This window comes from Gopherus evgoodei, chromosome 10 (assembly GCF_007399415.2).
Source record: "Gopherus evgoodei ecotype Sinaloan lineage chromosome 10, rGopEvg1_v1.p, whole genome shotgun sequence".
Lineage (NCBI taxonomy): Eukaryota > Metazoa > Chordata > Testudines > Testudinidae > Gopherus > Gopherus evgoodei.
In genome coordinates, this window is record NC_044331.1 from 74,787,471 (window position 1) to 74,800,667 (window position 13,197).

General features: G+C 53.4%; 1 protein-coding gene across 4 annotated transcripts in view; it reads right to left on the reverse strand.

Annotated features, from left to right (window-relative positions):
- Nucleotides 1–11,809, reverse strand: part of MAD1L1 (mitotic arrest deficient 1 like 1) — a 558,561-nt gene extending 546,752 nt beyond the window's left edge. For 3 of the 4 annotated variants that reach the window (XM_030577082.1, XM_030577084.1, XM_030577085.1), the window contains exons 1-4: nt 11,725–11,809; nt 7,747–7,909; nt 5,152–5,292; nt 3,498–3,677 (exon numbers count right to left, since the gene is read on the reverse strand). In XM_030577082.1, the coding sequence (XP_030432942.1) occupies nt 3,498–3,677; nt 5,152–5,292; nt 7,747–7,896 (471 nt within the window). In that variant the 5' untranslated portion in view covers nt 7,897–7,909; nt 11,725–11,809. The remainder of the gene's footprint in view (nt 1–3,497; nt 3,678–5,151; nt 5,293–7,746; nt 7,910–11,724) is intronic. The other variant, XM_030577083.1, reaches the window with a different exon arrangement.
- Nucleotides 11,810–13,197: the final 1,388 nt, after the last annotated feature.

Below are 13,197 nucleotides of genomic sequence, written 5' to 3' on the forward strand. Positions count from 1 at the left end.
ATGCAAACTGCTGAGATCAAACAACTGACTAATGTGAAACACTGAATCTAGAAATAATTCACAATAAGACCTGCAAACCCACCTCAGAACAAAGTCAAAGAAAATTCTTTGTGCTCTTTCATCTGCCACCCAAATTGACATTTCCATTATTCATGAAGTGTATGACCTCAAACCGGTATGCAAAAAACAAACCTCAAAGCCAGAACCTGTGCTCACAAGAGGATCTGTTTTACTGTTGACAATTATCCCACCATCACCTCATCCACATGCTCCTAAGCAGTGGGGTTTCAAAAGAGAGACCCAAACATTTTCAACCCAAGTAATAGCAGAAACAAGTCCTCAGTAGAGGTCTAGCTACCATAGTGACTGGCACAAGGAACAGATATGGCTAAGACAGTACTCACAACAGCATTTGCCATTACTCCTTTACTAAGCTACTAGGCTCAGCTCTCACTCTCTCAGGGTATGTCTACACTACGGGATTATTCCGATTTTACATAAACCAGTTTTGTAAAACAGATTGTATAAAGTCAAGTGCATGCGGCCACACTAAGCACGTTAATTCGGTGGTGTGCGTCCATGGTCCAAGGCTAGCGTCGATTTCTGGAGCGTTGCACTCTGGGTAGCTATCCTGTAGCTATCCCATAGTTCCCGCAGTCTCCCCCACCCCTTGGAATTCTGGGTTGAGACCCCAATGCATGATGGTGCAAAAACAGTGTCGCGGGTGATTCTGGGTAAATGTCGTCACTCATTCCTTCCTCCGTGAAAGCAACGGCAGACAATCATTTCGCGCTCTTTTTCCCTGGATTGCCCTGGCAGACGCCATAGCACGGCAAACATGGAGCCCGTTCAGCTTTTTTTCACTGTCACCGTATGTCTACTGGATGTTGCTGACAGATGCAGTACTGCAGCGCTACACAGCAGCACTCATTTGCCTTTGCAAGATAGCAGAAATGGTTATCAGTTGTTCTGTACCGTCTGCCATGCCATTGTAAATTGGCAATGAGATGACGGTTATAAGTCCTTCTGTACCATCTGCTGCTGTCATGGGTGCTCCTGGCTGAGGTTGGCCGGGGGCGCAAAGACAAAAATGGGAGTGACTCCCGGAGTCAATCCCTCCTTTATGGTATCTAAAAATAGAGTCAGTCCTGCCTAGAATATGGGGCAAGTGTACTAGAGAACCAGTGTACCAGAGAACCAGAGAGCACAGCCGCTCCATGTCAGATCCCACAGAAATGATGAGCTACATGTCATTCTAGGGGGTGCCCCTGCAACAACCCCACCCGTTGCTTCCCCGCTTCCCCAACCCTCCTGGGCTACCATTGTAGTGTCCCCCCATTTGTGTGATGAAGTAATAAAGAATGCAGGAATAAGAAACACTGACTTGTTAGTGAGATAAAATGAGGGGGAGGCAGCCTCCAGCTGCTATGATAGTCCAGGCAGGACATTAAACAGTGTGGGGGAGAGGAGCCCAGCATCTCGCTGCTATGATAGTCCAGGCAGTACAGAATCTTTTCTTTACACATGAAAGGGAGGGGGCTGATGGAGCTCAGCCTCCAGTTGCTATGATGAAGACGGTTACCAGCCGTTCTGTACCATCTACTGGGAATGACCGGGAGTCATTCCTATTTTTACCCAGGCGCTCCCGGATGACCTCACCTGAGGCCAGCCAGGAGCACTCATGGGATGACGACGAGGACGGCTACTAGTCCTACTGCACTGTACCATCTGCCACCAGGGAGGGGAAGGGAGAGGATACTGCTGTTCACTGCCGCAGCATCGCGTCTACCAGCAGCATGCAGTAGACATAGGGTGACGTTGAAAAAAAATCAAGAAATGATTTTTTTCCCTTTTCTTTCACAGGGGGGAGAGGGGGGTAATTAATGAGCTATACCCTGAACCACTCCGGACAATGTGTTTGACCCTACAGGCATTGGGCGCTCAGCCAAGAATGCAAATACTTTTTGGAGACTGCTAGGGACTGTGGGATAGCTGGAATCCTCCGTACCCCCTCCCTCCCTCCATGAGCGTCCATTTGATTCTTTGGCTTTCCGTTACACTTGTCACGCAGCACTGTGCTGTTGACTCTGTATCATAACCTGGAGATTTTTTTCAAATGCTTTGGCATTTCGTCTTCTGTAACGGAGCTCTGATAGAACAGATTTGTCTCCCCATACAGCGGTCAGATCCAGTATCTCCCGTACGGTCCATGCTGGAGCTCTTTTTGGATTTGGGACTGCATCGCCACCCGTGCTGATCAGAGCTCCACGCTGGGCAAACAGGAAATGAAATTCAAAAGTTCGCGGGGCTTTTCCTGTCTACCTGGCCACTGCATCCAAGTTCAGATTGCTGTCCAGAGCAGTCACAATGGTGCACTGTGGGATACCACCCGGAGGCCAATACCGTCGATTTGCGGCCACACTAACCCTAATCCGATATGGTAATACTGATTTCAGCGCTACTCCTCTCGTCGGGGAGGAGTACAGAAACCGGTTTAAAGAGCCCTTTATATCGATATAAAGGGCCTCGTTGTGTGGACGGGTGCAGCGTTAAATCGGTTTAACGCTGCTAAAATCGGTTTAAACGCGTAGTGTAGACCAGGCCTCAGACTCACTCAAAATGCACACACAGAGGGACAAACATCATTACTGCCAAGTCTGAAATAAACTAGTTGACTGACGAACCTTATATAGCAAATATAGACAGCAAAGCAGAGGAAGAAACTTCACGAAGTTGAAAAATAAGCCGCACTGACTCAAATAACCATTATTCATCTGACCTTCATGCCTCACTCCCACCTTTAGCATTCTGAAACCTATCGGATTGCACCCAAAAAGTGTTAGATGCATTAAAGAGACAAGATCCCTGACCCAAATGAGAGGGATGTGGGGATAAAAGTGCCATAGAAATAGGTCAGTTGCAGGGACTCCAAATTATGGTTTAGTTTTACTTCCAACCTCTAACAGAGTCTTCCTACTTTTATTGCCACAAACTCCAATTGGCAAGTTAAATCTACTCATTTGAATCCCTCCTCATGATCCCTAAATTGTGGGTGCTTAGCTAACAAGTGCTAGTAAAGCAAGTCCCCTCTCTTGGTAGTTTGGTCCGATCTAAATCTCAGCTCCTCCAACTCTCCTGCTCATTTCCTTCATTCCCTCGCATGTTATCACTCCCTTCATTGCTTTCCCACCCTCTCCACTTCATGACTTCTACCCTGATTTCCCCCATGCCCAGAACACTCTCCATGTCCTTGCCCTGCAACTGTCTTTCTCCTCCAAATCCACCTCTCCAAGCAATGTCATCTCATATTCCCCATATATTCCTCTCCTGAACTGTTACCCCGTTTCCTGTCCTGTTTAGACTGTAAACTCTTTGGAGTAGGGGACACATCTCATCTGTGTTTGTTTAAATTGTAACAAGAGTGGACTGCTCCGATTCCACATGACCCTCAAAGTCCCTAGAGCACTGGGTGAAATAAGAAATTGCTATGCTCTCACTTCATTAGCTTCAGCCAGTTTGCTCTCCTTCTCCTGCAGCTTCTTGCTCACAGTCTCCATGCTCTTCTTATAGGATTTATTCATCTCCATTTGTTCCTTCAGCTTAGCCTCAGCCTCCACTTCCTTTTCCTGATAGTGCTTTATACGTGTGAGGAGCTCCTGGTTACGGTCAGCCTCTCGCTAGGGAAGGGAAAATGTAAAGAGACTTCATAAAGAAGAAAGAACCAAAACGGTGAAGACATTGTCCTTTCATCTTTGCCCCCTTCCTCACTATAGTCCCACAGGCAACCCTACCAACCAATGCTTTTCAGAGCCAAAATCTTTACCCCCTTCACTAGCAAAGCTTCTCAATGACAGGGGAATGGAACACAGGGTAATGAAGCCAGAAAATTACTAGACAAATTCCAAGCACTTCTAGAACTGACGTTTGGATGTTAGCATACAGAGTTGGCTTCGTGGTTTGCACAGCGTAAATTACATAGGCTTAAACATGAAAACCCTGGATACATCAATTGCCCTTGAACAACAAGTTTATTTCACTGAGCCTAGGACCGTAATATCTGGAATAATAAGTTTCTCTGTGAAATTTCTATTTGCATTAGAGCATTTTAAGTCTAAAATATTTTAAATTTAAATAAGTCAACCTTAAACATACAGTATACACAACCAGTGCAACAAAACCACCAATGTATGGGGGCAGACTGAAGTTTTTTTTCAGCTAGATTTATTTATTTTATTGGCACTCTGACAGCATTTCACATGTCATTTCAAGTTCATTTCTAACTCAAATTGATTAGCACTTATTGAAAAATGTAAAGCAAATTGCTCTGCTAATCAAAGCAAATCGGGCCACAGATTTACATACTAAGCAAGGATTATGCAAAGCAATGCAAGGTTCCTAAAACCTTTATCCATGTGACTCATGAAGCACCGAATTTGAGCAGGGTAATTACCACACTGCTGGATTAGTGATGCTCCCTTTTTGTACCATTATTTTAAGGGTTTCTGTGACTGACTCAGCTAGATTCAGGTTTGAAATGTTCTTGGCTTAATTGCAAGATCACCTGACTTGAGGCAGAACCAGGAATTTACTCAGTGACCCACCATTTCACAGCTACCGAGTAAATCTGTCTCCCAGTATCCTTATAATATTTTGCTGGATTGATTTTTTTTTTAAGCAGCTGAACTTTAGAGAGACGCTAAGAGCTTTACAGGATGACAAAGCCCACAAACTCTGCTGCTTATTTTAGCAACATAGCTAAGCAAACACATTTGGGAACACAACCAGAAGGCAACAAAGCTAATAGTCACTGACTAGAGCTCAGCGTCTTATCAGTGCAGCTTCTCTTGTATGGTAGTTGCATGACTGGTGTTGCTATCATTCCAGTTCATTCCAGTCAAACATACTAAATGTTTGCAATTGTGCCAAACAGAGTTTAAACGCTTCTGGAAGAAACAAGGTTTAATGCAGCAGACCTGAATCTCCTTTTGTTTTATACTGATAAGCAACAAAGTGCTAAATAAATACATTTATAGAATATCCGGTGGCCAGATCAGTATCAGACTATTTGTCAGCCATGCAACAAAGTTTTAATGATCTCAAGATGCTCTGACTGGAGTCTTGGCAGTCAGATAACATGAATACCGTACCTACCTCGTAGCTCCTGGCATTAGTATTAGCTGCCTTCTCCAGCTCAATGCGAGCTCTTTTGTGACTCAGCTCCATCTGCATCTTCTCCCGTTCCACTTGCAGAAGCTGAGATTTGGAACGGATTTGACTAGCTTCTTCCTCCATCTGATCAGTTTCCATGTGAAGAGCGACACAAAACACACAATCAGCAGAAAAGCAATAATATTTTGCCTTTCTACAATGCCCTCCAGCTTTGGCTTTCAAATTACTTTACAAACCTGGATATATTTAGCCCATCATGTCCTATATGGGGTAGGTAAGTATCTTCATATCCATTTAGCAGATGGGGAAACTGAGGACCAAGAGTTAAGTGACATGCCCAAGATCACACAGTGACTCAGTGACAGCTAAAAATGGGAGTGTGGGTGAATTTTGGGATCTCGACTCCAAATTTCCTACACCAATCATTACAGAAGCTCCCTTCTAGAATACACTTACCACACACAAAACTAAAAAGACTCCTATTACAGATTTCTTTGGCCTTCTCAAAGAAGAAAAAGGAGCTAGTCAAGGGTCGGAAATCAGACCCTATACTTACATCTGTGAAACAAAGTGCTGAGCAAAACAGAAGATTTTTCCCACTGCAATTAGACATATAAGGTACAACCTAATTTTTATTTACAAGAATGAACTGCTGGTACTACTGTGCAATCTATGAGCACTGAAGGAATCAACAGAGCACTCTGAACATGGAGGAAATATTCATGTTTCATAAAAACAATCAGAATCCCAGACCTCAACCCACATTCACTGAAGACTCCACAATCAGCGACGCGTCACACACAAAAAAGAGTAAGGAGATTAAAATATTTCAGTCAGAACTTTAAATGCAATGGAAATTAAAATAAACATGACAAAGCCTTACTTTACACTCAGAGACATAACTAGAGATCCAAAACAAAGCTACAGAACACAAGAACTTTACAGGAGATTTGTCTAAGATATCTTCGGTACTGCTGAAATGCCATCACCATAGTATCCATGAAGACTGGTTTAGTAAATTAGGGCTTGTCTACATCACAAAGTTGCAGCGCTGGTGAGGGGGTTACAGCGCTGCAACTTAGGAGGTGTACACATCTGCAGGGCATCACCAGCGCTGCAACTCCCTGTTTGCAGCGCTGGCCGTACTCCCGTTTTGTCTCGGGTGTAGAGGATCCAGCGCTGGTGATCCAGCGCTGGTAATCAAGTGTAGACACTTACCAGCGCTTTTCTTGACCTCCGTGGAATAAGCAGGTATCCCAGCCTACCTGAGGAAGCCTCTGGTAATCAAGCTGGTCTCCTTCCCCGGTTTGCTCTCGCGTTCCCCGAACCCCGAGCAAGCAGGTCTCCTTCCCTGCGGTTTGCAGGGTGGTTCGGGGAACGCGAGAGCAAACCGCGGCGAAGCTGGTCTCCTTCCCCGGTTTGCTCTCGCGTTCCCCGAACAAGCAGGTCTCCTTCCCTGCGGTTTGCAGAGTGGTTCGGGGAACGTGAGAGCAAACCGCGGCGAAGCTGGTCTCCTTCCCTGGTTTGCTCTCGCGTTCCCCGAACAAGCAGGTCTCCTTCCCTGCGGTTTGCAGGGGGGTTCGGGGAACGCGAGAGCAAACCGCGGCGAAGCTGGTCTCCTTCCCCGGTTTGCTCTCGCGTTCCCCGAACCTCCGTGCAAGCAGGTCTCCTTCCCTGCGGTTTGCAGGGGGGTTCGGGGAACGCGAGAGCAAACCGCGGCGAAGCTGGTCTCCTTCCCCGGTTTGCTCTCGCGTTCCCCGAACCTCCGTGCAAGCAGGTCTCCTTCCCTGCGGTTTGCAGCGGGGTTCGGGGAACGCGAGAGCAAACCGCGGCGAAGCTGGTCTCCTTCCCCGGTTTGCTCTCGCGTTCCCCGAACCCCCCTTGAAGCCGCCCAACAGCACTGCAGTATGGCCACATCTAACACCACTTGCAGCGCTGGTTGCTGTAAGTGTGGCCACTCTGCAGCGCTGGCCCTATACAGCTGTACTAATACAGCTGTAACAACCAGCGCTGCAAAATTTTAGATGTAGACATACCCTTAGACATTTATGCTTCAAGGGCTACAATTCTGGCCCGGACAGAGGGCCTCAATGGAATGAATTTGGTGATCTCAGTTCAGTCCTCAGAGTCAATATCATAAACACACCACAGATAGGTTAGCCCAGCTGACAGTACATTTTCAAGAGAGAGCTACCCAAGCCAGGAAAAACTGTCCAACCCTGCAAGCAAGCCATCAGTTAAGCTCAGTTGTGAGGCAGGACGAAGGGAAATCACAATACAGATGCCTGAGTTGGCCTACAGATAACTTAATGGGGAAGAATTCAAGGGAGCCCCTTAATTAACCAGGACACATAGTTAGGCCCATACTTCACTTTTAAAAAAAAAAAAATTAAAGGAATTAAGAGTTTTATTTTGGGTGCAAATTATCTCCATCAATGACAATGTAGGGATAGCAATGTAAGAAGGGACAGCCCTCATCGTCTAATTAAAAAAACATTTCCATGCACAAGATCAAATGAAATCTAAACTCTTGACTGTAGTGACACTACAGCTGTCAGTGAGCCAGGGATGTCTCACCTGCACCCTCTGCTGGTACTGCATATGCAAGGTACTTTGAAATGATTCTGGTGTGGCCAGACCAGATGCCCCCTCCACACGCTGTGAAATGAAGTTATTGAAAGATCTCAGGGTGGAGAACACAGTTGTATTATCCTCCAGGTTCTCCATTGTGAGCTCTCTGCTGTAAACACAAACACACACACACAAAGCCAAAAGTGAAACATCCAGGGCAGCTTACAATCTTATTCACTGCTGTACCTCAGGGAAGGCATACCCCTTTCTTCAAGTCACTCTAGAGCAGCAGTTTCTCAAATGCGGCCACCGGGGCCATATGCAGCCACCAGTGGATTTTTTTTCAGCCACAACAGCCTCCAACGCATGGGGGGGAGGGCAAATTGTGGAGGCAGAGAAGCAGTTCCTCCCTGCAGCGGGGACTGGTACCCTGCACAGCACAACCTCCTCGGGGGCCCCAGGCAGTGCCTCTGCAGACATGGTGTGTGCAGTGCTGGATGCAGCTCTTGTCAGAGGAGGTGGTTGTAGCTTTCAGTTGCTGGAGTGCTCCTCCAGGTAGCTCCTCCATTCCTTCCCAGTCAGGCATGGGGAATCAGGGACTCTACAGGCAGCCGTTGAGTGTCTGACCCACCTGGGGTGGGGGTGAAGCTCTCACTGAAGGGCCGTGGGAGGCAGGGACAGAAAGACAAGTTTGTCTGAGCAGTCACCAGCAAGAGTTGGTGGCCACATTCTGAGGCCACCAACAAATTTGTTGTGAGAACCCCTGCTCTGGAGTCCACATTCTTCCCATATACATAGGGCCCTATCAAATTCATGGCCATGAAAAACAGATCGTGAAATCTGGCTATCGTAGGGGGGTCACTATATTGCCATCCTTACTTCTGCACTGTCTTCATAGCAGTGGCTGCTGGCTGGGCATCCAGCTCTAAAGGTAGCACTACCACTAGCAGCAACTCAGAAGTGAGGGTAGCATGGTATGAGGGGCATAACTTTTTGAGAGGAGACAGGGACGGCCTTATGGGTGGATGACGTGGGCCGGGGGGGGGGGGAAATGGTCACTCACCCACAATCAGCCCAAGGCCCCTTTAACACCCAAGCACTTGGGAGGAGTAGGGCTTGGGCACCCCAGCCAGGGGATCCTACTTTGCTCCAGGCTCCAGCTGCTAGCCCCTGCTGGGCAGTGGAGAGATGGGACTTCCTCTTCCCCAGCACAGGCCACTCCCAAGGCCAGGTCAGACCCACCTCCAGCGGCGACACAGAAGGGTGGCAACAACATACCATAGCACCCTCATTTCTGCACTGCTGCTGGCAGTGGCACTGCCTTCAGAGCTGGGCTCCCAGCCAACAGCTGTCACTCTCCAGCTGCCCATCTCTGCAGGCAGCGCAGAAGTAGGAGTGGCAATACCACGACCCTCCTACAATAGCCTTGTGATCCTTCCACAACCCCCTTTTGGGTCAGGACCCCCAGTTACAATCATTTGAAATTTCAGATTTAAATATCTGAAATTGTGAAATTTCAGATTTTAAAAATCCTGACATGAAATTTACCAAAATGGGCTGTGAATTTGGTAGGGCCCTACACATACAACATACAAAACCAGAACTGCCAGCCACAGTAGAAGTGAGGGAGCCAAAACCCACATGCTGCTGCCCTAAGGGGACGGGCACATTGGTGGTGGGGCCCTGTGCTACTGCCCCGGGGATTAAAGGGTGGAGGGCTGGTTCCTGTGCTGCTGCCCGGGGGGTTCAGTGTTGGGGCGGCAGGGCCCTGGGCTAATGCCCTGAGAGATTCAGTGTTGGGAGGGAGGGAGGGAGGGCCTCTGTGCTGCTGCCCGGGGCAGGTGGGGGGGTCAGTGTCAGGGAGAGTAGGTCCCTGAACTGCTGCCTTGGGGGGAGAGTGGGGCCCTGAACTGCTGCCCCCGGGGGGGGGTGTCTGGGGGAGCAGGACCCTGCATTGCTGCCCCCGGGGGGGGGAGTGTGTCTGGGGGAGCAGGACCCTGCACTACTGCCAGGGGGGGGTCAGTGTCAGGGGGAGCAGGGCCCTGTGCCGCTGCCCCGGGGGATGGGGTTCGAGGGGGCGTGGCCCTGTGCTGCTGCCCCATGGATGAGGTGTCAGTGTCAGGGGGAGTGGGGCCCCGGGGGGATGGGGTTCGGGGGGGCGGGGCCCTGTGCCGCTGCCCGGTGGGGGGGGTCAGTGTCAGGGGGACTGGGGCCCCGGGGGGATGGGGTTCGGGGGGGCGGGGCCCTGTGCCGCTGCCCGGTGAGAGGGGGGGTCAGTGTCGGGGGGAGTGGGGCCCCAGGGGGATGGGGTTCGGGGGAGCGGGGCCCTGTGCTGCTGCCCAGTGGGAGGGGGCTCAGTGTCGGGGGAAGTGGGGCCCCGGGGGGATGGGTTTCGGGGGGGCGGGGCCCTGTGCCGCTGCCCGGTGGGAGGGGGGGGTCAGTGTCGGGGGGAGTGGGGCCCCGGGGGGATGGGGTTGGGGGGGCCGGGCCCTGTGCCGCTGCCCGGTGGGAGGGGGGGGTCAGTGTGGGGGGGAGTGGGGCCCCGGGGGGATGGGGTTCGGGGGGGCGGGGCCCTGTGCCGCTGCCCGGTGGGAGGGGGGGTCAGTGTCGGGGGGAGTGGGGCCCCGGGGGGATGGGGTTCGGGGGGGCGGGGCCCTGTGCCGCTGCCCGGTGAGAGGGGGGGTCAGTGTCGGGGGGAGTGGGGCCCCAGGGGGATGGGGTTCGGGGGAGCGGGGCCCTGTGCTGCTGCCCGGTGGGAGGGGGCTCAGTGTCGGGGGGAGTGGGGCCCCGGGGGATGGGTTTCGGGGGGGCGGGGCCCTGTGCCGCTGCCCGGTGGGAGGGGGGTCAGTGTCGGGGGGAGTGGGGCCCCGGGGGGATGGGGTTGGGGGGGCCGGGCCCTGTGCCGCTGCCCGGTGGGAGGGGGGATCAGTGTCGGGGGGAGTGGGGCCCCGGGGGGATGGGGTCCGGGGGGCGGGGCCCTGTGCTGCTGCCCGGTGGGACGGGGGGGTCAGTGTCGGGGGGAGTGGGGCCCCGGAGGGGATGGGGTTCGGGGGGGGCGGGGCCCTGTGCCGCTGCCCGGTGGGAGGGGGGGTGAGTGTCGGGGGGAGTGGGGCCCCGGGGGGATGGGGTTTGGGGGGGCGGGGCCCTGTGCCGCTGCCCGGTGGGAGGGGGGGTGAGTGTCGGAGGGGGTGGGGTTCGGGGGGCGGGGCCCTGTGCTGCTGCCCGGTGGGAGGGGGGGTGAGTGTCGGGGGGAGTGGGGCCCCGGGGGGATGGGGTTTGGGGGGGGCGGGGCCCTGTGCCGCTGGCCGGTGGGAGGGGGGGTCAGTGTCGGGGGGAGTGGGGCCCCGGGGGGATGGGGTTCGGGGGGCGGGGCCCTGTGCTGCTGCCCGGTGGGACGGGGGGTCAGTGTCGGGGGGAGTGGGGCCCCGGGGGGATGGGGTTTGGGGGGGCGGGGCCCTGTGCCGCTGCCCGGTGGGAGGGGGGGTGGGGTTCGGGGGGGCGGGGCCCTGTGCCGCTGCCCGGTGGGAGGGGGGGGTCAGTGTCGGGGGGAGTGGGGCCCCGGGGGATGGGGTTGGGGGGGCGGGGCCCTGTGCCGCTGCCCGGTGGGAGGGGGGGGTCAGTGTCGGGGGGAGTGGGGCCCCGGGGGGATGGGGTTCGGGGGGGCGGGGCCCTGTGCCGCTGCCCGGTGGGACGGGGGGGTCAGTGTCGGGGGGAGTGGGGCCCCGGAGGGGATGGGGTTCGGGGGGGCGGGGCCCTGTGCCGCTGCCCGGTGGGAGGGGGGGGTCAGTGTCGGGGGGAGTGGGGCCCCGGGGGGCGGGGCCCTGTGCTGCTGCCCGTTGGGAGGGAGGGTCAGTGTCGGGGGTGGCTGTGGGAAGGAGAGCCCGGTGATGCCACGGAGCGGGAGGGGGCGGCCAGTCCAGCTACCGCCCTGGGGGCGAGGCCAGCGGGGCGGGGCGCGGCGCAGCGCGGCCCTCTCACGCTCACCCGCCGCAGCCGGCTCCGTCGCTCCTGCTTGGATCTCCCTCCTTGTCCTACACCGAGATCTCACGAGAACTGGAGCCCAACTCGCGCGAGACCAGCCCCTCCCCCTACCGTAATGCTCAGATTATACTTGTATCCTAGCTCTAGCTACTCTGCTCTCCTCTTACCGTAATGCTGGGAGCATGCGTGAAATTCCTATTTCCCCAGAGCGGTAGTGTAAACCCGTGAGTGTCATGGCAACGCTGTATATGGGAGACCCGCCACTTTCTTCCCGAGTGGAAGGCTGATTTTGTGATTCAGATCCTGGACTAGGGTTCGGGAGAGCTGGGTTCCAGTCTCAGCTTTGCTGTGACCTTGCTCACTCTGTGCTTCAGTGTGATATTTCCTCTCTCCCCTCCTTGGGTACTTTAGACTGTATCAGCTATTCCTGGTAGGGACTGTCTCCCACTCTGTGTACGTACAGTGCCTAGCACCCTGGGACCTGGACTTCTTTTAGGGCCTCCCAGCTCTAGTGCAATACAAATGTTTAACAACAATAGTTATTCTAATAGGCAGGGGCGGCTCCAGGCCCCAGCACAGCAAGCGTGTGCTTGAGGTGGCAAGCCATGGGGGGGCGCTCTGCCGGCACTGCAAGGGCAGCAGGCAGGCTGCCTCTGGCGGTTTGCCTGCGGAGGGTCCACAGGTCCCACGGCTTCAGTGGCCCTCCCGCCTGCGGCCAAAGCCACGGGACCAGAGGACCCCCTGCAGGCAAACCACCAGAGGCAGCCTGCCTGAAGTGCTTGGGGTGGCAAAATCCCTAGAGCCGCCCCTGCTAGTAGGGGACAAACACACAGCCTTTCCAGAAAGGGCATGAGGCCCCACTGCAGGTGACCATCCCTCCTCCAACGAGGCAGAAGGCACCATGCTACGGGAGTTGTGCTGCCAGCATGCCACAGGGAGAGTAACCCACCTAGCCCACCCAGATCTTCACAACTCCTGACCACCATGACAACAATGCCTGCATTCCATCCTTTGAACCATGCAGCTTTGCTATCAGATTGGACCGGACCCCTGCAGAGAACCTTCCCCTGCCACTTCTTCATAGACAGAAGCACAGGAGGGACTCCTAGGATCATACACCCCCCCACGGGCACCACTTCCGGCCAGCCAGACCTGATCACATTCTGTCCTCTACTGAGCATGTTCTTTGCTTCCTTCCCAGAAGAGATCAAGAGCTTACAAAGTGAGCAAAATAAATGAGTAACCTGGACAAAAAACATTAGTAGCAATATAACTGTGCATGCATTGGATTTGGAATCACATCAGTGACCGGCATTAGTGCTGTCAGGAGTAGAAGAATATGCCCAAAGTGCACTGTTGGCACTGGAAGAGGCCTGAGGGAATGAAGAGTTGTATCCTTTTTTAATATCCAGTTGCTGTCCCTCTGCAAGTAGATAAAAGAATTAATGAATTCTCACTCCCACTTTCCTTCCTCAC